This window comes from Hemiscyllium ocellatum, chromosome 1, assembly GCF_020745735.1.
Source record: "Hemiscyllium ocellatum isolate sHemOce1 chromosome 1, sHemOce1.pat.X.cur, whole genome shotgun sequence".
Classification (NCBI taxonomy): Eukaryota; Metazoa; Chordata; class Chondrichthyes; order Orectolobiformes; family Hemiscylliidae; genus Hemiscyllium; species Hemiscyllium ocellatum.
In genome coordinates this window covers 63,794,175-63,818,921 of record NC_083401.1, presented here as the reverse complement: position 1 = coordinate 63,818,921, position 24,747 = coordinate 63,794,175, and the positions used below count along the sequence as shown (strand labels likewise).

Sequence of the window (24,747 nt, the reverse complement as noted above, 5' to 3'; positions counted from 1 at the left end):
GAGATGCAATTTCTTTAGTAAACCACAGTTCCCTTAGCTGATCACTTCCTCCCTGCCTGACAGGAACATAACTATCAAGGACACGCAATACCTGTTCCTTAAACCAGCTCCACATTTCGATTGTCCCCCACCCCCTGCATTTTGCTATCCCACTCTATGCATCCCAAGTCTTGCCTAATCATATTATAGTTACCCTTCCTCCATCTATAACTCTTGCCCTGTGGCATGTACCTATCCCTTTCCATCGCTAAGCTAAACGTAATTGAATTATGGTCACTCTCTTCAAAGTGCTCACCTTTCACGAAATCAAACCACTGGCTTGGTTCATTACCAAGCACCAGATCCAGTGTGGAATCTCCTCTTGTCAGCCCTTCGACATACTGTGTCAGGAAACCCTCCTGCACACACTGGACAAAAACTAGAGTTATCGCATTTCCAGTCAATGTTGGGGAAGTTAAAGTCCCCATAATGACTACCCTGTTCCTTACACTCTTATATCATGAGTTGTTTACCTTTCGGGAACTTGTGTTATATCATAATAAAGAAAATAATCAGAGCTGAAATATTGGACATTACTAACATTGGATAATACAGTGGAATTCTTGTAAAGAAATGTAATTACCATACAGGCTGCTGTTGAAGAGTTCGATGTTAAAGAATACATAGTCTCCGCTGGTCATTCCCTGTTGATGTGCTGCAAGCATGATTTTCCTTATGGTCTGACTACTCGCACACATAATCACAACTGAAGGGGAAAAAAAAAACATTGCTTTAGGAAAAGTGCAAACATAATAAAGGCACATCTTCCAAACAAACGTTGGATGAATTAACAACTTCCCCATTGTCTGCTGATGAAGTTACTTCACACAGAGCTATAGCTACACAGGTGCTCTCCCAAGTAATCATTCGTCAAATGAAAATATTCACAGTGGACATTGACAATCTATTCAACTAAGGCATTATTGTATAAGAGAACGAATCTCAAGGAGTTAATGTATGTGTTATGCTGGCTCCATCCATTCTATTGATGCCACACACAATCTTGTGTCAGTTGTGTCAGTTCCTATATGATATAACCACAGGACAAAAATAGGAATTTACAATTCCAGAGTGTCTTTAGCATTTAAAATAAACCTTAAAGAACCTTCTAGGGAATGGAGCAAACTTAACGTGGACAAATTCACAATAGATCAGTGTGAGGACAGCAAAATGGGGCAGCGGGAATCTTGAGGTTGAAATAAAACAACAAATTGTGAGATGCTGGAAATCTGCAACAACAACAGAAATTGCTGGAGAAACTCAACAGGTCTGGCAGCAACAGGGTGACTGGACATGAAAAGTTAACTCTGCTTTCTCTCCACATATGATGTCAAATCTACTAAGTTTTTCATTGTGTTTTCAGATCATAAGGCTGATTTTTTTTTATTTACAGAATGTGGGCAGTAATGGTAACACTGTGGAACCCTAATTTTACATGAGAAGGCGGTGGGACCTTAATTACATTGTATTAGGAGGTGGAAGAGAGTTCCAGGATTTAGACACTGTAATTGAGAAGGAATGATGATATAGTTCCAAGTCATGATGATGTGAGAGTTGGAGGTGAACCTGTAGATGGTGGTGTTACCATATATCTATTGCATTTGTTCCTCTAGGTGGTAGGGACTCTGGATTTGTAAAGTACTATAGTAGGACCTTCTTACTGTGCATCCTAGGATGGTGTATACTGCTGCTACTATCGACCAGTGGCAGAGTGATAATTGTTTCAATGGTGGTGACCAGGGGAGCTAACTTGCCCTGTTGGGTGATGAGCTTCTTCTGTGATATTGGAGCTGCACTCATTCAGGTAACTGGAGAATAATTTATCAAGTCCTAAGTTATGTCTTGTTGATGCTGAAGGAGGAGTGAGAAGCCTAGTTACTCACTGCAGAATTCCTAGCCTCTGATATGCTTTTGCAGCAACAGTAATTATATGGCTCATACAGTTCAGTTTCTGGTCAATGGATGCCCCCTGGATATTAGTTGTGATAATTCAGCACTTGGGTGATGTGAATATATTGCCACTTATTGGCCCAAACCTGAATATTACCCAGGTCTTGCTGTAGACGGGCACAAACTGCACCATTATCTGCAAATGGAACAGAACACAGTGCTAACTTCAACAAACTTCGTCACTTCCAACCTTACAGTCACAGAAATGTAATTTCTGAAGCAGCTGAATATGTTTGGGTTTAGGACAATAATTTTGAGGAACTTTTGTAGTTCTGGGGCTATAATAATTGGCCTTCAACAATTACAGTCATTTTCCTTTGTCCTTGATAAAATGTCAATCAGTGGAGAGAGTTCCCCAATCCCTGGACTGTACACTTGATCAAACACAAATCACAAAGATGGGAAACAGCAAGGTGATCAAACGATTTGAAAGTGATCAGTAGAATTCTAAAGTTTTGTCATAGAAACAGGAGTAAATCAGGTTTAAAATAACCAAGATAATAGAATATACACTTTAAAACTGAACAATAATCCAACATAGGCTAAAAACAGCAAATTGCTTCTCTCCTTTCTATGGCATGTTCTGAATGACTTTTTTTTCCCTACATTTACAGGACATTGAGTTAAAATTGTGTAATAACCTGACCTGCTTCTGAGTAGCAGCAAGAAATTTGATGATTCAGTACAGATCTTGATGAAAGAAAACATTCCTATATCATTCTTTGCACATCTATAACATCTATATCTCTTCAGATTCTGACCAGCCAAAGCAGTCAGATTTATTATTTTGAATAATCGTATTAAATACCATGGATTTAATTCAACTGCCTCACAAAATGAACAAAATTATCACACATTTAACTTGAATGTTAATGTCAAGGTTAAAGATGATAAAGGGCAAAAAATTGTTCACGTATTTCAGAAGGAAAGGTTAGCATGGAGCATGCTGCCTTGTCAGAGGGTCTGCCTTTCGGATGAAGGATTTAACTCAGTTGTTATCTGATCTCTCGAATAGACACAAAAAATGAAATGGCACCATTTAAAATACGTTTAGTACCAAACAGTACTAAAACATGTTGGAGCAGAAATTAGTCTTAGATGGTGGTGAGAAGTACATGATTTTGAGGTAAGCACCCATTTTACACAGCACAGATTCACTAACTTGAGTCGAACTGAATATCAGTCACTGAGCTTAAAAGGGGAACAACGCAATATCAGCCATTTTGTACCAACACTCGAGGTGCATTTTGATTTCATTATCTTGCCACTTATGTTTGATTAATGTTTTTTTGTATTTAGTTGCATGCATTACCAGTTGGTATAACAAGGACAACAGTGACTATGTAAACAAAATAATTCAAAGTAATTCCTCAGAGTTTTGAGGAAGGGTCACTGGAGCCAATACATTAACTCCGATTTCTCTCTACAGGTGCTGGTCGCCCTGCTGAACCTTTCCAGCAACTTCTGGTTTTGTTTCTAATTTACAGCATCCACAGTTCTTTTAGTTTTTATTAAGATTTCAGATTTGACTGCTGAATTTGGTTTGGTTTTCTCAATAAGCTTGTTTTTGGAAAGTGCAAGACAAGCAAGTACAGCATTGGAGGAGGCAAGCGTTGAGTGATCTGGAGTTCCAGAAGGTGTGGGTAAGAAGTAAATGCAGCACGGATAGCTCCTGAGCTAAAAACAAATGCGCAGAAGGAAGTCTGCTAGAAATCAAACAGTACAATAGTATTACATACCTCTGAACTTAAATGGCAGACAGTAAAGTTGATAAAGTAACGGCTACAGTTATATTGAGGGTGCTGGAAGAATGGGAAAATGGCTCTTGTTTTTGTGATGCCTGGTGAAATTATCATTTCCTAGCAGATAAGATGCTTGTGAGGTATTGGGAAGACACAAAGGTTCAGCTGGGTCCCACTGACATATGGATGTGCAAGCTGATCCTGAGTTTCAAAATATGGTCACAAGCACATCAGGGAAGGTACTGGTAAATCAGAGAACCAATTTAAAGATGGCTGAGTCATGAACAGTTTCTCCTTAGACTGACTTCTACTTCAAGAGTGATGTCAACAGTTTGATTCATATTGAATGGGAGGAGACTTGAATGCAACATAAACACCAACACAGTGTGATAATAGAGAGACTCCCTACAGTACGGAAACAGGCCCTTCAACCTAACAAGTCCACACCAACCCTCTGAAGAGTAACCCACCCAGACCCACTCCCCTACCCTACATTTACCCCTGACTATTGCACCTGACACTGGACAATTTAGCACAGCCAATTCACCTAACCTGTACATTTTTGGATTGTAGGAGGAAACCTAGGCAAATATGGGGAAAATGTGCAAACTCCACACAGACAGTCACCCAAGGCAGAAATCAAACTGGGGTCCCTGGTGCTGTGAGGCAGCATTGCTCACCACTGAGCCACCGTGCTACCCCACTGTGGTTTCATCAACTAACCTGTTTCTATGTTGTATGTTACATGTAATCAGATGTAAACTCACTCATCAATGTAATGCTTTTCTAGAACAGTCACGCTGCCAGGCTGAGCACAATTCAGCTTCTTTAAATCACCAAGTTTATGTGGTCACCCAAAGACACAATGGGCACATGCACTTTTAAATGTAATATAACACTCACACATAATGCTTCCTTGGCTATGGACCTGTCCTGATAGAAAATCACAAACATTAATTTCAACCTTTCACCATTATTCCGCTTAACAAGGTGAAAGTATGACCAAACCTGAAACAGCATTCTAATTGTTTGCACTGTATACTTGACTACCATTTACAGGGTTGGTTTACTTTTCTTTCAACTCCTCCATTCTTGGGCCTGCACTCATTTTATTTCATCCTGACATTGTTACACTGATTTATTTTCATACTCAAAAGTTAACACAAGCACTATTACGTATTCCTTTTCTTTTGTCAACTAATTTATTTTGTTGACTCATCCATGAGGACAATGTTTTTCACTAACAATTCTTCTAAGCTCCAATCCACTATATTATATATATTTCTTCTTGTTAGATTCTGATGAAACAATCACTATAATATGTACATCCCTTTTGAGCACCATACTGGTGAAATATTCTCCATTTGCCTGGATGAGTACAGCTCTAACAACACTCAAGAAGCTTGACACCTTCCAGGACATAGCGGTCCACTCAACTAGCACCACAGCCACAAACATTCAATCCCTCTACCACTGACATTCAGTAGAAGCATTGTGCACCATCTACAAAATGTGCTGCAGAAATTCATCAAAGCTCCTTTTAATCAGCACTTTCCAAACCATCTAGAAGGACAAGAACAGCAGATAAATAGGAATCCTACCACCTGCAAGTTCACCTCCAAGTCACACGCCATCCTGACTTGGAAATATATTGCTGTGCTTTCAGTGTCATTCAGTCAAAATCAAAGAACTGCCTCCCTAATAATATTGTGGATGTATCTCCACCAAACAGACTGCAGCAGTTCATCACAACTTCTCAAGGATAGACAACAAACACTGGCACAACCAGTGATGCTCACATCCTGTGAGTGAATTTTTAAAAATGAGTCTAACAAAGGTTCACAGATAGATGTTATAAAATATTTAATGGGACTTAAACTAAAGTCAACATTTGCAGCACCTGAGAAACAATACAGTCATGAAGAGTATAGAGGTGACAAGTTCAATTTATCTCCAACAACATTTTTTTTGTTTACAGAAATAACTTTGATGAACAGATTCACTCCTGTTATCACACTCACCCTCTTTTGTTCAATACATGCCCCTATTCACATTAACGCTTCAGGTAAACATATCTACTTTTTCTTTAGAAATCAAAAGCAGCAAATGTGGAATGATTTTATTTTAAATACTGTTTGAAAGATGCCAGAAAGTAAAGAGATATGGAAGTAATCACATTTACAAAATAATTTGGTCAAATTGAGCTAGTTATGAAGACAGAAGAAAGATATGGCTATGGGTCTGGAAGACATTGCAGAAGAGTGAAGAATAAATTACATTGATATTATAGATTAGGGAGACAATGTCAAAGCACGCTCTATGGTCTGGTCATTCTAGTCCAAACAAGATAAGGGTACGTTACGAAGGACAAAAGCTAGAAGGACAAGGGCAATTGATACAAGGGAGCGCAAAGAGTTGTAAGTTCCTCTCCAAGCCACACACTGTCCATACTTGCTAAGTTTCTTCACTGTCACTGGGCCAAAGCCAGGAAACTCACACTAATAGAACTGTAAGTGTATGTACACCACATATACAGCAACAGTTCGAAATGGCTCACCAGCAACTTTTCAAAGGCAATTAAGGATAGCATTGAATGTTGGCCTGGCCAGTGATAACCTCATCTGATGAACAAATATAATTTTTAAAAGGTTATTCTGGAAATTGAGGCTAATTTACAAACAAGATTCAAGAAATTAATGTTTTCTTCTCCAGAGCAATGAACGAGCAAAGCATAAGAAAATGGTTAAAGCAATTTAAGATTAACATAAGATGGAACTCAACAAGTTATTTATGTTAGAGAACGAGAATAGAGCTAGAGGATATCAGGACAAAATCTGGAGGCATCAACTGATATCAAAGATTTTAAAATGTCTGCAAGATAGTTAACATACAAAGCTAATTCCCAGCTTTAATTTACAGGAGTAACTCAGGGCAAGAGAGCTCAAAACGATGCTCTTCTTGTGCTATGTGAGAAGTGCCCAAGCCACCATGCATGTAGAAAGTGTCTTTTTTTGTTTCGGAGCTGGGGTAGGGACTGGGAACACTAGTAACCTTGAGTTGAAGAGTGTCATGGATACCACATACAGAGGGGTGGTCACAAACGCAGGTGAAACATTCACAAGCAGAATGGGAACTGTTAGCCACCAGGCAGTGTAGAAGTCTCTTCTAGCTATTTCCCTGCTAAGCAGGTATACTGCGTTGGATATTGTTGAAGGGAATGACCTCTCAGGGGAAAGCAACAACAGCCAAATTCATTGCACCACATTTTGCTCCTACACTATGCAGCAAAGCCAAGTGTGGAGATACAATAGGTAAAACTTATAAAGGATTCAACTGAAAGAGGAATAGATAGCTATTCCTGTGGTCACAAAGAAAACTCAAAGATAGTATGCTTCCTCCCTGGTCCTAGGGTCAAGGATGCCTCACAGCAGCTACAGAACATCCTGCAAGAGGGAGACAACAGCCAGCCAGTGGTCATGCTACACATTGGTAGAAGAACTGAAAATGTGTTGCTGGTTAAAGCACAGCAGGTCAGGCAGCATCCAAGGAACAGAAAATTCGACGTTTCGGGCAAAAGCCCTTCATCAGGAACCTCATCAGGGGATCTCCCATCCACCGCCTCCAACCTCATAGTCCCACAACCCCGCACCGCCCGTTTCTACCTCCTGCCCAAAATCCACAAACCTGACTGCCCCGGCCGACCCATTGTCTCAGCCTGCTCCTGCCCCACCGAACTCATCTCCGCGTTTTTAACCTACTATTGGTAGAAGAACACATGTTTAAAACCAAGAATGAGGTCCTAAAACCAGAACATATGGTGTTAAAATGCAAGTCAGAGTAGAAATAGCAGGATTTATCAGATGAACTTGTGGCTAAAGAGATGGTGGAAGGAGGAAGGTTTTGGACTGGGGCACTGGGACTGGTTCTGGGAAGGTAGGATCAACACAAACTGTACGGGTTATACCCTGAACAGGACTGGGCCTGATGTCCTAGGGGAAAGTATTTGCTGGAATGGTTGGAGAAGTTTGAAACTAAAATATCAATGGAATGGAACCTATGAAAGGAGGCAGAGGAAGGATAATGCAGGACAAGAAAAAAGACAGAAAGAGGAAGAAGAAAAGTGACAGGCAAAGAAACGAAGGGTGATTCCCAAACAAGGAGCAGCGAAAAATAATAGGAATGGGACTAGTGACGTTAAAAAAAACAAGCCTTAAGGTGTTGTACCTTAATGTGCAGAACATCGACAATAATTTTGCACAATGGGATGGAAACGAATATGATATAGTTGGGATTATGGAGATATAGAGGCAGTGTGACCAGAGATGGGAACTGAATATCTGGGGTATTCATATTTAGGAAGGACTGACAAAAAGAAAAAGATGGGGAGTTGCATTGTTAGTTAAACAGGAAATTAATGTTATAGTAAGGAAGAATATTAGCTCCGACAGTGTGAAATCTGTATGGATAGAGCTGAGAAACATCAGGGGCAAAAACATCAGTGGGGGTTGTACATAAATAAGCAAATTGTAGAGGTGATGTTGGGAATGGTATAGCACAGGAAATTGGAGATGTGTGCAACAAAGAAACATCTGTCATTATGAGTGACTTTAATCTGCATACAGATTGAGCAAATCAAATTAGTTGCAATACTAAAGTAGAGGAATTCTTGGAGTGTATACTTGGGTGGTTTCCTGGACCAACACACTGAGGAACCAACCAGAGAACAAGTCACCCTGGACTATAAGTCATGTAACATGAAAGTAATAATTTGCAATTTATTTGTGCAAGGTCCCTTGAGGGATGAGCGAGCAAAATATGACTGAATTCATCATCAAGATGCAGAGTGACATAGATGATTCTGAGACTACGTTCATTTATCTAAGTAGAGGAACTATGATGGTTGCAGACATGAGTTAGCTATGATGGATTTGGGAACATTATTTAATTGCACGATGGTAAAAACACAATGGCAAACATTCAAAGAGCACATGGAAATTTGCAACTATTGTTTATCCCTGTTTATCAAAGTTAAATGGAAAAGTAGCCAATTATGTCTTAAATGGGACATTAGAGATAGCATTAAATCCAAGAAAGCGGCATACAAATTGGCCAGAAAAAATAATAGATCTGAGGAACGGGAGCAGTTTAGAATTCAGCAAAACAGGGTGAAAGGACTGATTGAGAAACGAAAAACAAAGTACCAGAGTAAGTTGTGGAAATATAAAAATTGACAGTAATAGTTTCTATTGCTATGTGAAAAGAAAGAGATTGAAGTCAAATTAAGATTCCTTGCAATCAAAGACAGTGAAATTTGATAGACTGTTTAATAAAGTTAGATCACATGGAATTCAGGGAGAGTTTGCCAATTGAATACAAAATTGGCTTGATAGCTGGAGACAGAGAGTGATGGTGGAGGGTTGTATTCAGACTGGAGGGTTGGTTTAAGATTGGAGGTCTGTGACCAACAGTGTCCCACAGAGAAGGTGCTAGGTCCACTTTCATTTGTCATTTATATAAATGACTTGGATGAGAATTTAAGAGGCATGGTTAGATAGTGGCTGATACCAAAATTGGTGGAAAAGTCAAAGTGAAGAAGGTTATCTAAGATACCTTGATCAATTGGGCCAATGGGCTGCTGAGTTGCAGATGCAGTTCAATCTGGATAAATATGAGATATTGCATTTTAGTACAACAAACAAGGCTAGGGCTATGACAATTAGTTTTAGGGCCTTGGGTAGTGCTGTAGAACAGAGGGACTTACGGGTGCAGGTACATAATTCTTTGAAGTTTCTGTCACATATAGGTGGTTAAAAAGGCATTGTGCACATGTGCTTTCATTGCTCAGTCCTTTGAGTACAGGTATTGGGAAGTCATGTTGAGGTTGTACAGGACATTGATGAGGCCCCTTCTGGAATACTCTGTCCAGTTCTGGCCACCCAGTTGTAGGAACCATATTATGAAGATGGAGAGGGTTCAGAAGAGATTTACCAGGATGCTGCTGGGTATGGAGGCTTTGAGTTATAAAGAAATGCTCAATAGGCTGTGACTTTTTTCACCGGAGTGTAAGAGGTTGACAGATGACCTGATAGAAGTTTATAAAATAATGAAGGGTATAGGCAGAGTTAATTGTAGTTGTCTTTTCCATAGATTGGGGGATTTCAAGACAAAGGGACATATTTTTAAGATGAAAATAGTGAGATTTAAAAGACACACGGGTGCAATTTCTTTTACACAGAGGGTGGTTCACGTGTCGAATGAACTTCCTGAGGAAATGGTGGACGTGAGTACAATTACAGTGTTTAAAAGACATAAGTACATGAACAGGAAAGTACATGGAGGGATATGGGCCAGGTGCAGGTGGTTGGGACTAGTTCAGTTTGGGATTGTGTGTGTCATGGAGAAAGTGAGGACTGCAGATCAGAGCTGAAAATGTGTTGCTGGTTAAAGCGCAGCAGGTCAGGCAGCAAGCAAGGAGCAGGAGAATCGACGTTTCGGGCATGAGCCCTTCTTCAGGAATGAGGAGGGTGTGCCAAGCAGGCTAAGATAAAAGGTAGGGAGGAGGGATGTGGGGGAGGGGCGTTGGAAATGCGATAGGTGGAAGGAGGTTAAGGTGAGGGTGATCGGCTGGAGTGGGGGTGGGGGCGGAGAGGTCAGGAAGAAGATTGCAAGTTAGGAAGATGGTGCTGAGTTCAAGGGTTGGGACTGAGACAAGGTGGGGGGAGGGGAAATGAGGAAACTGGAGAAATCTGAGTTCATCCCTTGTGGTTGGAGGGTTCCCAGGCGGAAGATGGTCTGGCGATGGAGGAGTCCAAGGACCTGCATGTCCTTGGTGGAGTGGGAGGGGGAGTTGAAGTGTTGAGCCACGGGGTGGTTGGGTTGGTTGGTCCAGGTGTCCCAGAGGTGTTCCCTGAAACGTTCCGCAAGTAGGTGGCCTGTCTCCCCAATATAGAGGAGGCCACATCGAGTGCAGCAGATGCAGTAAATGATGTGTGTGGAGGTGCAGGTGAATTTGTGGTGGATATGGAAGGATCCCTTGGGGCCTTGGAGGGAAGTAAAGGGAGAGGTGTGGGCGCAGGTTTTGCATTTCTTGAGATTGCAGGGGAAGGTGCTGGGGGTGGAGGTTGGGTTGGTGGGGGGTGTGGACATAGAACATAGAACATAGAAAGATACAGCGCAGTACAGGCCCTTCGGCCCTCGATGTTTCGCCGACCGAATCCTACCTAACCTACACTAGCCCAATAACTTCCAAATGCCTATCCAATGCCCGCTTAAATGACCATAAAGAAGGAGAGTTCACCACTGCTACTGGCAGGGCATTCCATGAACTCACAACCCGCTGTGTAAAGAATCTACCCCTAACATCTGTCCTATACCTACCACCCCTTAATTTAAAGCTGTGTCCCCTAGTAACACCTGACTCCATTAGCGGTAAAAGGTTCTCAGTGTCGACCCTATCTAAACCCCTAATCATCTTATACACCTCTATCAAATCTCCCCTAAACCTTCTCTTCTCCAATGAGAACAGCCCCAAGTGCCTCAGCCTTTCCTCATAAGATTTTCCTACCATTCCAGGCAACATCCTGGTAAACCTCCTCTGCACTCGTTCCAATGCCTCCACATCCTTCCTATAGTATGGCGACCAAAACTGCACACAATACTCCAGATGAGGCCGCACCAGAGTCTTATACAGTTGCAACATGACCTCAGGACTCCGGAACTCAATTCCTCTACCAATAAAGCCCAGTACACCATATGCCTTCCTCACAGCACTATTTACCTGGGTGGCAACTTTCAGAGATCTGTGTACATGGACACCAAGATCCCTCTGCTCATCCACACTACCAAGTAGCCTACCATGAGCCCAGTAATCCATCATCTTGTTACTCCTACCAAAGTGAATGACTTCACACTTAGCTACATTGAATTCCATTTGCCACCTTTCTGCCCAGCTCTGCAACTTATCTATATCCTGCTGTAACCTACCACTTCCTTCCTCACTATCCACAACTCCACCGACTTTTGTGTCATCCGCAAACTTGCTTACCCAGCTTTCAAGCCCTTCCTCTAGATCATTTATAAAGATAACAAAAAGCAATGGTCCCAAAACAGATCCTTGTGGTACACCGCTAGTAACTGCACTCCAAGATGAACATAGTCCATCAACTACTACCCTCTGTCTCCTTCCAGCCAGCCAATTCCTAATCCAAACCTCTAATGTATCCTCAATGCCATACCTCTGTAGTTTTAGCATTAGCCTACCATGGGGAACCTTATCGAACGCCTTACTAAAATCCATATACACAACATCTACTGCTTTACCTTCGTCCACTTCCTTAGTCACCTTCTCAAAGAACTCAATAAGGTTTGTGAGGCACGACCTGCCCTTCACAAAACCATGCTGGCTATCCTTGATCACGTTATTCCTATCCAGATGTTCATAAATCTCATCCCTTACCATTCTCTCTAAGACTTTGCCCACCACTGAAGTCAGACTCACTGGCCTATAGTTACTAGGGCTATCCCTACTCCCTTTCTTGAACAAGGGGACCACATTCGCTATCCTCCAGTCCTCTGGTACTATTCCCGTTGACAATGACGACATAAAAATCCAGGCCAATGGCTCTGCTATCTCCTCCCTAGCTTCCCATAGGATCCTAGGGTAAATGCCATCAGGCCCAGGAGACTTATCTATTTTCATCCTCTCCAATATTCCCAGAACCTCTTCCCTGCATATTTCCAGGCCATCCATTCTAATCATTTGTGACTCCATATTCACGTCAGCAACAGTGTCCTGTTCCTGAGTGAATACTGATGAAAAGTATTGATTTAGTGTCTCTCCAATCTCCTCCGCCTCCACACACAACTTCCCACTACTATCCTTGACTGGACCGATACCTACCCTAGTCATCCTTTTATTCCTGTGTCTCAGGTGCTGAGAGACAGCAGTGCTAACCACTGTGCCACTGTGCCGCCCACCTGACAAGGGAGTCACGGAGGGAGTGGTCTTTTCGGAATGCTGCTCGTGGAGGTGAGGGAAATATATCCCTGGTGGTGGGGTCCATTTGGAAGTGGCGGAAACGACGACGGATGATGTAATGTATATGGAGGTTGGTGGGGTGGTAGGTGAGGACCAGTGGGGTTCTGTCCTGGTGGCAATTGGAGGGGCGGGGCTCAAGGGCGGAGGAGTGGGAAGTGGAGGAGATGCGGTGGAGAGCATCGTCGATCACGTCTGGGGGGAAATTGCGGTCTTTGAAGAAGGAGGCCATCTGGGCTGTTCGGTATTGGAACAGATGCGGTGGAGACGAAGGAATTGGGAATATGGGATGGCGTTTTTACAGGGGGCAGGGTAGGAGGAGATGTAGTCTTGGTAGCTGTGGGAGTCGGTCAGTTTATAGTAAATGTCCATGTTGATACGGTCGTCCGAGATAGAAATGGAGAGGTCTAGGAAGGGGAGGGAGGAGTATGTATGTCATGGACTGGTTAGACCGAAGGGTCTGTTTCCGTGCTGTATGACTCTATGATCCGATAACATTAATTTTACACACTAAAGTGCACGGGATGAGGATAACATACTGAGATGGATAAGATTAGTGCTAGGACTCCAGCCATTCATAATATATACCAACGATTTCGATGAGGGAATTAAATGTAAATCTCCAAATTTACAGATGATACAAACCTGAACGGAAGGGAAGATGTGAGGAAAATGCAGAGATGCTTCAGTGTGATTTAGATAATTTGAGTGAGTGGGCAAATGCATGGCAGATGAAATAGAACATGGATAATATGAGGTTATCCACTTTGGTAGCAAAACTGGAAGGCAAATGATTATCTGAATGGCTGTAAGATCAGAGAATGGAATGTAACCTGAGAATCCTTGTACACCGATCACTGAAAATAAGCATACAGGTGCAGCAGGTGGTAAAGAAGGTAAATGAAATTTTGGCCTTCATAGTGAGAGGATTCGAGTACAGGAGCTTACTGATATTATACTAGGCCTTGGTGAGACCAAGCCTGGAATATTAAACGCCTATTTGGTCTGCTTCTCTGAGGAAGGATGTTCTTGCTATATACATGAAGTACAGCGAAGATTTACCAAATCAACTCTACTTGGTGGAATGAACATATGAAGATACGTTGAATCATTTAGGATTATAATCTGCTGAAGGTCTGAAAAGCATGGGGGTGGGGTGGGGGGGTGGGGGTCACATAGTAACCTATAACATTCTAACAAAAGGGTCAGTCTAAGGATACATAGTAACCAGATAAACAGAAATGTCTTCACCCGGGCAGGAGTAACTCAGTGGAATTCACTATCACACAGAGCATTTCAGGCCAAAACGTTGTATGATTTCAAGAAAGTGTTGGATATAGGTCTTGAAGCTAAAGGATAAAAAGGGAAAAGCAGCAGCAGTTCCCGAGTTCAAACATGATCATAATGAATGGCAAAGTAGGCTGGAAGGGCTACTCCTGCTCCTGTGTTTTATGTGTCGACAATATGCATGTAGAGGAATGAGAAAACTAAACTAAGGATTACTTGTTTCTATATATTAATATTACTTGCATTCATCATCAAATAAATGTCTACCTTAATAATTCATTCCCTTACCCCACTCCACCTTGAACTTCGCATTAAAGAAAATATGCAATTCGATTAAGATACTGTTAAAAATATCTCTATTGAACGTGATATTTTCTGTGCTTTGCAACCAAAATGCTGGCAGTTGAAAGCAATTAACCATGGCTTAGTGGTGAAAACAAGAAAATGTAGTTAGATCTTCTTGATTTTATTTGGAATCTGTGGAGAAATCATGTGTAACATTCCACCAGATAATTCAAAATGAAAATAGCAATGACAACGATAACAACTTATAACAATACTTTATCAGAATAAAATGGAATTTCAGAGAGGCAAATAGCAAACATTTTTCACCAAACTACACAAGGAGACATAGGAAATGGGACGAAAGATGGCAAGCTTCTTCAGTGTTGTTGGAGCTGCACACATCAGACAAGAAGGGAGTATTCCATCATACTCCTGACTTGAGCCTTGCAGATAATGGACAGGCTTTTGAGAGTCACATGAGTTACTTACTGTGGTACTCCTGGCCTCTGACCTGCTGTTCTCATCACTGTGTTTATGTGGTGAGTCCAGTTGAATTTCTGGTCAATGGCAACCCCAAGAATGTTGACAAATAGGAGGTTCAGCGATGGTAACACCATGAATGTCAAAGAGCGGTGATTACATCAGCTCTTACCGGAAATAATCACTGTCTGGCATTTGGGTGAGGCAAAATGTTACTTGCCACTTGTCAGACCAAGCTCAGACATTGTGCAGATCTTGTCGCATTTGAACTTGCTTCTGTATCTGAGGAGTCATGAATGGTGCTGAGCATCGTGTAATCATTGGTGAACATCCCCATTTCTAGCTTATGACAAAGGGAAGGTCACTGATGAAGCACCTGAAGGTGGTTAGACCCAGGACACTACCTTGAGGAAGTCCTACAGAGATGTCCTGGAGCTAGGATGACTGACTTCCAACAGCCACATCTATCTTCCTCTGTGCCAGGTCTGACTTCAACCAGCAGAAAATTTGACCCCGATACCCACTGATTCCAGTTTTGTTAGAGGTCCTTGATGCCACACTCAGTCAAATACAGCCTTGATGGCAAGGAGTGTCACCTCACCACACCCTCTGGAATTCAGCTCTTTTATCCATGTTTGAACCAAGGCTTTAATGAGGTCCAGAGCTGAGTGGCCCTGGCGGAACCCAACCTGAGCATCATTGAGCAGGCTATGCTGAGCAGCTGCTGCTTGATAGCACTGTTGATGACACTTTTCATGACCTTAATGATGATCAACTGGAGACTGGTGGGACGATAAGTGGCTAAGTTGGATTTGTCTTGCTTCTTTTGCACAGGATAAAACTGGATAATTATGCACATTGTTGGGTCAATGCCATATTTTGTAAATATAGTGCAAGAGCTTGGTCAAGTGCATGATAAATTCTGGAGCACAAGTCTTCAGTACTATTGCCAATATATTGCCAGGGCCCATAGCCTTTGCTGTATCCAGTGCCTCCAACCATTTCTCAATGTCATTTGGAGTTAATCAAATTGGCTGAAGATTGGTATCTGTAATGCTGGGGACCACTAGAGAAGGCCAAGATGGATCTTACCCAGGGATGGTAATGATGGTGTCTGGGGGGGCATTGTAAGGTATGACTATGGCCACTATGTTGCCAGGATCCATAGCCTTTGCATTATCCAGTGCCTCCAACCATTTCTTAATATATTACAGAGAGAATCAAATTGGCTGAAGACTGGTATCTGTAACGTGAATTGAGTATGGCCATGTCAGGCTGTTGATTGACTAGTCGATGAGTTAGCAGCCCCAATTTTGGAACTAGCCCCAATATGTTATTAAGAAGGACTTAGCAGGGTCAACAGGGCTCTTTCTGCTGGTGTCTTTTACAGTGTATAGGTTGATGCCAAGTGGTCATTTCTTTGTTTTGAACTCAAAGTGATTGATACAACTGAGTGGCCTGCTTGGCCATTTTGAAGGACAAATGAGAGCTCACCACATGTCTGTAGGTCTTGAGTCACTTGTCTGCCAGACTGGCAGATTTCCTTCCCTGAAGGACATTAGTGAACCAGACAGGTTTTTCTGGCAATTGAAAATGGTTTCATCATCAGTAGTAGATTCTTAATTCTAGATTTTTAAAAATATTGAATTCAAATTCCACCATCATACAAGTGAGATTCAAACCTGCATCCCCAGAAATTAGCTGGGATTTTTGGATTTAGAGCAGAGATGTGAATGTGTTTTCAATTATATGAGGTGGAAGACTGCCCAAGAACATTAAAATAAACATCCCTAAATTTACTGCCTTTATATTAGTAAGTAGATTGCATTAGTTCTAACTAAACATTGTCTTCCTAATAATTCACAACAATACGTCATGCCATTAATAAACCATTTGGTAAAAACTTCTTCATATTATGTGCACTACTTTCCATTTATGACTCAGAGTGGAGATTACAAACTATTTTGGTTAAGATTAGATTCCCTAAAGTATGGAAACAGGCCCTCCAACTTAACAAGTCTACACCGACCCTCCAAAGAGTATCTCACCCAGACCCATTGTCCTACTCTATATTTACCCCTGACTCATGCACCAAACACTCGAGCAGTTTAGCATGGCCAATTCACCTGGCCTCTGGGAGGGAACCAGAGCATCTGGAGAATACCCATGCAGACACAGGGAGAATGCACAAACTCCACACAGACTGTCGCCCGAAGCTGGAATCGAAGGTGGGTCCGAGGCACTGTGAGGCAGCAGTGCTAACCACTGAGCCACCATGCCACCCAACATGTTAATGTGTTATGAAAATTACATATACAGTGCCCAAGCAGCTGAGGCGAAGGTGAAGGAGCAAGAAGACATTGTTTGCATTGTGCTCTCCAGGAAGCTGTTAAGGTACTCGACAAGTGACCGGCTCACTTGCATGCCTGGGCAGCCAATTGTGATGAGACACAGTATGTTGAGTTGGTAGAAACACTCTGTACTGAGCGTGGGATCAACCTGACGAAAGTTGATAACAATAAGAAGGTTGGTGAATGGGTAGGTCTGTGTGAAACAGATCAAGAAGTGAAGCTCCACAAGATTGCAGGTTGTGGCTGTGGTGTTGTTATCAAGGATTATGGCAAAGACTCTCAAGCCAAGGATGTTTCATAAACAAAATGAAACTTTTTTAAAAACACAGAGGAAGAGGAGACAACCAACACAATGCCCTTCTGGCTGGAAGGTCATTGTTGCTGCAGTCAGAAGAGCCAATCAACAAGCTTCAACCCAACTCCACATACAGCACAGGTCTAACATTCTCATAATCTCTCTCAGACATAATGCTGAAGTGTAATCATCATAAACAAATATGCGAAACCAAATTTATCAATTAAACGATCCAACATTCCCAAAAAGGCCAACCAATCACCCTTGTGCATTCCCTTCATGTCAATATGTTTTTGTCAGTTTTGTGGACAGGATATACCTGGGCAATTTTCCACATTGCCAGGTAAATGCTACTTTACTTATGTTATTTCTGGAACTTAATCCTTCAGTACAGTTACTGAATGTTGTCAGGACCCATTGCCTTTGCAGCATCCAGTGCCATCATGCCACTTCCTGATATAAAATAGAGCTAATCAACTTGCCTGAGGACTGGTATCAGTGCTGCTAAAACCTCAGGAGGAGGCCAGGATGGGCCATCCATTTGGCACAGCTCACTGAAAGTTATCAAAAATGCTTCAGTCTGCTCATTTGCACTAATGTGCTGGACTTCCCTGTGATTACAGATTCAGAGAGGTTCCTTGTGTTCGAAGTTTATTGTCCACAACAATTCACAGATGTATTTGGAAGGATTTCAGAAGTTTAGTCTGATCCATTGGCTGCGAAATTGCTTCATTGCACCAAGCATTTCTGTGTGAATTGACACCAGATCTTTTCATTTTACATGATCCTATTGAAGTCTTCAACTGTATTCCCTGCAGCAGTAACATGTACAACATACTGCTCTCATGATCTGTCACCTAAACTACAATTACCCCTTGCCTGGCTGTAGGCTACACAAGTATCTCAACACAGTGCCTCACCATGTCCAGATTTTAACTCCAAGTTCACATGTAAGTTTTCATTAGTCTCTTGTGCATCTTTCACTGCTTTCTCTTCAAAGAATATTTGGTCACGTTTCTGGTTTTGGGTATTGAAAGTAGAAATTCACAGGGTATTGTTGCATTGAGAGAAATGTGCATGCTTAAAGCATCTGCTACTGGTAGATCCAAAGAGGTTGTTGGACAAAAGAATGAATAAGATGTGAGAAGGAGGATCACAAATCAGCATAATTCAAAGTTTTCAGCGTAACCAGTAGCCCCACCACGTCCAATGATGGCGACGACCATCTCCTTCACCACAGTAAATATGTACAACCATGCTTGTCCCTGTCAGCCAGGGGCTGCTGCACCCTCTTGTCCTGCAAGGGAGGTGGAAGTATGCCAGATAAGGTAGATAAGTAGTTGGATTATATGGTTCATATGCCTGTCTTGACTGCATAACTGGTAAAGTGTACAAGTTATGCAATGTCGTGGTGATGCTAAGTATGTGATGGTGAGGCAAAGATATGAATGTTACATATGAGTAGTGGTTATTAGGAATCATCATGGGTGAATGGAAAGGTTGCCAGTGCATTAAGCAGTGTACAAGGCTAGAAGTTGTTGGGGTTAGACAACAGGCAATCAATACAACAGCTATTTTCTTCCATTGCTTTCATACCAGCTCTCTGGGCAGGGCCTCTTAACGCTCAGTGGATAAGGCATCTCTCTCCACCTCATATGTTGGGCAGACAACCTTGATTCGTGCTCTCTGACTGGCTGCAACACTGTCTGTTGTTTTTCATGCTCAGTCTTCCTTTTACAGCCACATCCAGCACCTGTTATAGTCTGAATGCAAGTATATGACCAGACATTAATAGTGCAAGTTAATTATAATGAGTGCTAAAGTTTTTGTGATTTTTGATCCATTGCTGAGCTGAGTTAAATGTAAAGTCACTGAGTCCCAGAGGGTTACATGAGAGAGAAAGTGAGAGAGAGCACTAGTCATGAGTTTAACCTGATAGTCATCAGGCCTCATGCAAGGGGTGAGGTTGAGAAAGTAGGACCTTCATGGTAACGTCAGCCAGTGAGTGGACTTATTCTGTGCTGTTGCCATCATCCTGCAGCGCACCCTGCATCCAGCAAACTTTGCAAATGGACCCTTAAACAGTATTTAACACTGGTTTCACACAGCATTAATGAAACAAAGTCTATGTGCTGCCCACATTGAAAGGAAAGTGAATGGACTAAACACTCTTGTTCAGATGGGGTCAAAGCAATTTGGATTTTTGAAGTTTTGGAGCTCAAGTCTGCAAAATATGCAAAGTGGATGAGTGACCAGCAGATATTTAATGATGAAGAAATGGACAATATATGGACTAATTGAAAATATTTAACAATGCAACAATCATGATTTCATATATATCTTAGTTTGAGCAACTTTATGGTAATATAAATTTTCAATTTTAGCAAACTCCTTATTGAGATTGTTTAATATACATTTCATGTCAATACATCTTTAAAGAATAAAGCAATATTAGAAAGTCTGAGTTCTGTTTATCGCATTACTCAGTTCAAAGTTCACAACAATGATCAAAGCAAAGTAACACGACAGAGATGAACCTTTAGATGAATTTAGTTCAGATATTTAATGCAGTAGAGAGGTCCCTGAATTATCTTTGAAACTATGATAATTTCCCAGAGAAGAGGTGGGTACAATTACAACATTTCAAAGATTTAGACAGGTACATGAATAGGAAAGGTTTGGAGGAACATGGACCAAATGCTGGCAAATTGGACCACTTCAGTTAGGATACCTGGTTGGCATGGAGTTGGACCAAAGGGTCTGTTTCCTTTCTGTATTACTCTATGACCCTATGTTTAGTTGCTGTTCTGTAAAACTGGGAAAGCACTGATAATATTAACAGTGAAGAAAATATGCTGTTTTATTACCCCTCCACATATTTGCTCTGGCCTTCTAAGCACTTCTCTACCTTGTGGTAATTTATTTTTTACAAATGATTCTTTATTTTGGTTTTCCACACCCTATTTTTCAACCTTTCTTAGCAGACAGGCAGGAAGCTGGATGAACACAGAAAACATCAAGAGATGGAGGAGTTGACATTTCGGGTATAATCCTTATTCAGGAATGGAGTTTCCTTATCAGTGTGAATCTATGCTCTGTTATTTCCCAATTAAGGTTGTATTGTTGATCACAATTATCCACATCCTGCATGTCACAAGTTTTACAGGACCTCAGAAATAAAAGTAAACACTAAACATTCTAGTCTGTGTTTTAAATCAAGTAACACGCACACAAAGGTCAGCCTCAATCCAGTCAAGTCCACCCAGCTGGATATACTTAACTGCAACAGTTCTGCAAAACCCTTACCGCTCGTGAATTGCTCAGATATCAATGAATTTTCAAATAAGGATCTAATTGTGCTTGACCAGTTGACTTAAATACATCGTCAAAAAAGTGTAGCGCTGGAAAAGCACAGCAAGTCAGGCAGTTGTTGTGCTTTTCCAGCACCACACTTTTTGACTGTGATCTCCAGCACCTGCAGTCCCCACTTTCTCTGAGTTAAATACATTGTCAGTTTTGATTTGTAACAGTTTTGGTTCTCACGTTATGTTTTGCATTAACAATACTGTAGATATTGCAAACTAGAATCTCTCTTCCGAAGTGCTGAGTTTTACAAGGTGCACGTTTGGTGAGGATTATAACTTTAATCCCTCCTTGCTGAAAGAGTGTCCTCCAAACTAACACAGTTGAAATCACTGAATAAATAAATATTAATCCACAACGTTTATCTGGAATAAGATGTAGACAAGGATATCAAAACTGTTATGAGCAACAGGCAATGCTCCGTGGCTTAAGTGAAAAGACTTACATTTATATAGCATGACCATCAGACATTTCATAGCCAATGAAGTACTTCCGAAGAGTATCATATACAGGTAAAGCAGAGAAGTACAACCATTCACAAACAGCAATGTGATAATGATCGGATAAGCTGTTTTTGTAATGTCTGATCAAATGATAAGTACTGGCCATGTCACCAACCTAACTCTCTTGCTCTGCGCCCAAACACTTCCGTTGAATCTTTTCTGCCCAGCTGAGGAGATGGGCGAGAGTTTGGCTTCACGTGTCATCCCAATAACAAATTAAATGTCTTTGAAATGAGGGCTACGCCGCTTCAATTGGATCAGGCAGTCACACATTACCTTATTTCTGCACCCACGCTCCTTTCTGGCATCCAAGGCATTCACTGCATTGAACCTACCAGTCAAAACTTCGCTGAATTTGGATGGCATCTATTTCCTGTACTGATCTGGAGACGCTGCGCTAATTCAGCCCAACTCATCCCAGCCTCCCCCTATAAACGCTCCACCTCAGAAAGGTTGGCCATCCGTGCTCCTTATCTGGCGGACTTTGTCGAAATTCTCGACCGATTTCTAGCCTTTTTAGTCTGTTGGTCCCCCGTCTACCTGGGAAACCTCACACAAGCACCATATCCCTTCACCTAACCTGACCTTCTGTTTAGCCCCTTCAGTTTTCTCCAGTGGAAACCGTAGGAACGGACTGACCCTATGTTACCTTTACACGCCTCCCTGCTGATCTGCGTGTGCTTTAAAAGGATCAAGGGCGCGTTTTAGCCTATTTCCAGAAAGTACGCTTTTACCCAAAGTCACCTTCTGGCCTACAATGAAGGGACCGGTGGAAACAAAAATACACAAGCAAGTAACAGGCAAAGCAACGCACAGATTTTGCAAAAAGTTGCTCTTTAAAAGCACACTCACTCCGGGCATGTTCCTGGACCTGCTGTACGATGTGGTCGAAATGGTCCTCTTCCTCATAGATTGTAAAAGTATGTATCTCATAGCCTTCCCCAACAAAGGCGAAGTGGACCCCCTCTATGGTGAAGAAGCAGGTCCTCTCTTCAAAGTCTTCCGCGTACACCAGAGCCACCCTCTTCCACCTGTAGCGCCGGAACATGGCCAAGAACATCTCGCCCATCTTGGAGTAGGAGGGAGAGACCCGCGTCAGGTAGGCATACTCGGGCATTTTGTGCACGAAGCCCGAGGCTAGAGGGCCGGCCGATACCATGGGGATGTTCCAGTGGGACGCCAGCCTGGCGACCGGGGCAGCCGCGTAGTCACAGACTGGCCCCATGATCACATCAGGTTTCTGCAGCATGCTGATGTCCACCAGGTGAAAGAGCGCCTTGTTGCCACACTCTGAGTCCAGGTAGCGCACGCTGAAGTTCAGCCGGCTCTCCGCCAGGCTCTGGATGGCGTAGTCGATGGCTGGCCTGATCTTATTCATGGAGAACAGGTAAGTGCTCTCCACCGGCAGCAGCACCACCACATTGATATCCACTGTGCTCCCTGACGCCAGCAACAGCAGTGTGCAGTACAGGCAGGCGAGACCTGCAGAAACAGCTCGCATCCTGACCGAGCAGGGGTCTGATTTCCTGATTGTTTTAGAAGGGATGTTGGTGCAGGAGAGGGGATTGTTTCCTCAAGGGCAAGGTGGGGAAGAGAAGAGAAAGCAGCGAGAAAACAAAGTTTCAGAGGGGAGGGGGGAACTTTTTGCAAAAGTTACAGGAACTGGTTGTGGTCTGGTCTCTGAAGGAGACCATTAAATGTGCCGAGGCTGATTGCTTTGAATGGTGAAGGCTGTAAAGCTGCCGTTTAAATAGCGTGCTAGCCAAGACTGTACCACAGAGAGCCACGGGGAGGAGGGCTTGATCTTCCAATTGGTTCCTTACCAAGTCAGTCCCTTTGCATCTCTCCGCTCGCTATCTTTTCCAGCATCGTTTGTTTTTGGGTTCTGCCGTGGCCAATTGCAAGACCTTCTTGGGTGGATTAAAATAATTGCTGTTGTACGTTATCCCCCCAGAGGTTGCATTCCTCCCAGTGCAATTTTATTTTTTTTAAATGTTTTTGTCACTAAACAATAAAAAGGATGATTCGTAAATGAAAACTTGTTCGGTAAAGTTGCGAGGGATGAAAGCAGGGGCAGATTTCTGGTTCCGTGCAAACGAGCCGGGTCACTGTGAGCAACAGGGGGCTGCAGAGTCTCTGCAGACTGCACAGCGCACCATCTGGCGATGTGGGTGGCACAGGGTGTCAGTCAGTCACCACAGCTCGGTGCAAGCTTTCCCTCAGGCGACCTCCATTTCCTGGTTTCACATCCCAATTCCTGCAAACAGATGGAATGTGCTCTTTCACCAGGAGAGATCATGTATTCGCCTTTCAAAAGGGTTAACGAGTTTAAATCACGCCACCAGAAAATGTGGAAGAAATCCTGTGCTTATTTTGTATATGTGTGTGTGTTACACACGTTCAGGGAGTCGTGCTGTCCAGGTTAAATTAAATGCACCAGGACTCTCAACTGCGAAGGACAGCTACACCTCCCCCCCTCCCCCCCCCCCGGTTGTAGAAAGGTGACTTAAGATTAGAACAACTTGTGCAGTACACGGGAAACGCAAACTTTCGCAAACGGATACACTGTTTCCGTTATCCCATATTAAATACACCATGTGGAATTCTTGTAGGGAAACTAAATTGAAATCAGCTCCTTGGCACACGGTGTGAGATTTAAGAATTCCCCGCCACGATGGTAACTGAGGCAGAAATTATGAGGGTGAATTATTTCTCTATGGGATTCTGTCAAGTGCGAGAGGACTAATTGAAGTCCCACAGAAATATGCGGCGTTTACTTTGGTTCTGCGTCTTATGGTCTTTTGTTTATTTTATAGGTTTCTGTGTCTTCCATCTTCAAGGCTAGAGGAAGGAGTGGGAAATTCACCCGCATTCACGATTAGATTGGACAGGTGCATGAAAGATAAGAGAATACACGGATATGGGATGTTGGTAGTGATAAACTTACATAATGTTTAAACATTCTTAACTGACTGGTGGGCTGATTCAAAGCGATCTGGTGGGAAACACGGAAACTTAGGGTGAGGAAAAAAGCTATAGACGCAATTCAATTGATGGTCAGAAACATAAAATATATGCACCAGGTTCTGAAGAAAAGCTATAAAGATTAATATTTTCTCCAAAAGTAAAATCATCTTGAAGAAAAGTTGTTTCAATTATTTGGGAACATTTTCCCCTTTTATTGTTATTGTCATAGACATTTTACTGCACAGAAGGAGGTCTTTTGGCCCATCATGTTTACCCCAGTCATCAAACACCTATCAGTTCTAATCCTAGTTTACAGCAATTTGCCCATAGACTTGAATGCTACATCATTTCAAGTATTCATTTAAATAGTTCTTCAATGTCTAGAGAGTTCCTGCCTTTACTAGTTCATGAGGTTCCAGTTACGCACCTTTTAGGTCGTCAAGTTCCAGTT

At 42.3% G+C, this 24,747-nt stretch overlaps 1 protein-coding gene across 4 annotated transcripts in view; it reads right to left on the bottom strand.

Annotated features, from left to right (window-relative positions):
- npr3 (natriuretic peptide receptor 3) overlaps positions 1-23,255 on the bottom strand; it is an 80,305-nt gene extending 57,050 nt beyond the window's left edge. For 3 of the 4 annotated variants that reach the window (XM_060821466.1, XM_060821515.1, XM_060821592.1), the window contains exons 1-2: positions 22,182-23,255; positions 623-745 (exon numbers count right to left, since the gene is read on the bottom strand). In XM_060821466.1, the coding sequence (XP_060677449.1) occupies positions 623-745; positions 22,182-22,830 (772 nt within the window). In that variant the 5' untranslated portion in view covers positions 22,831-23,255. The remainder of the gene's footprint in view (positions 1-622; positions 746-22,181) is intronic. The other variant, XM_060821558.1, reaches the window with a different exon arrangement.
- Between the last annotated feature and the right edge of the window lie 1,492 nt (positions 23,256-24,747).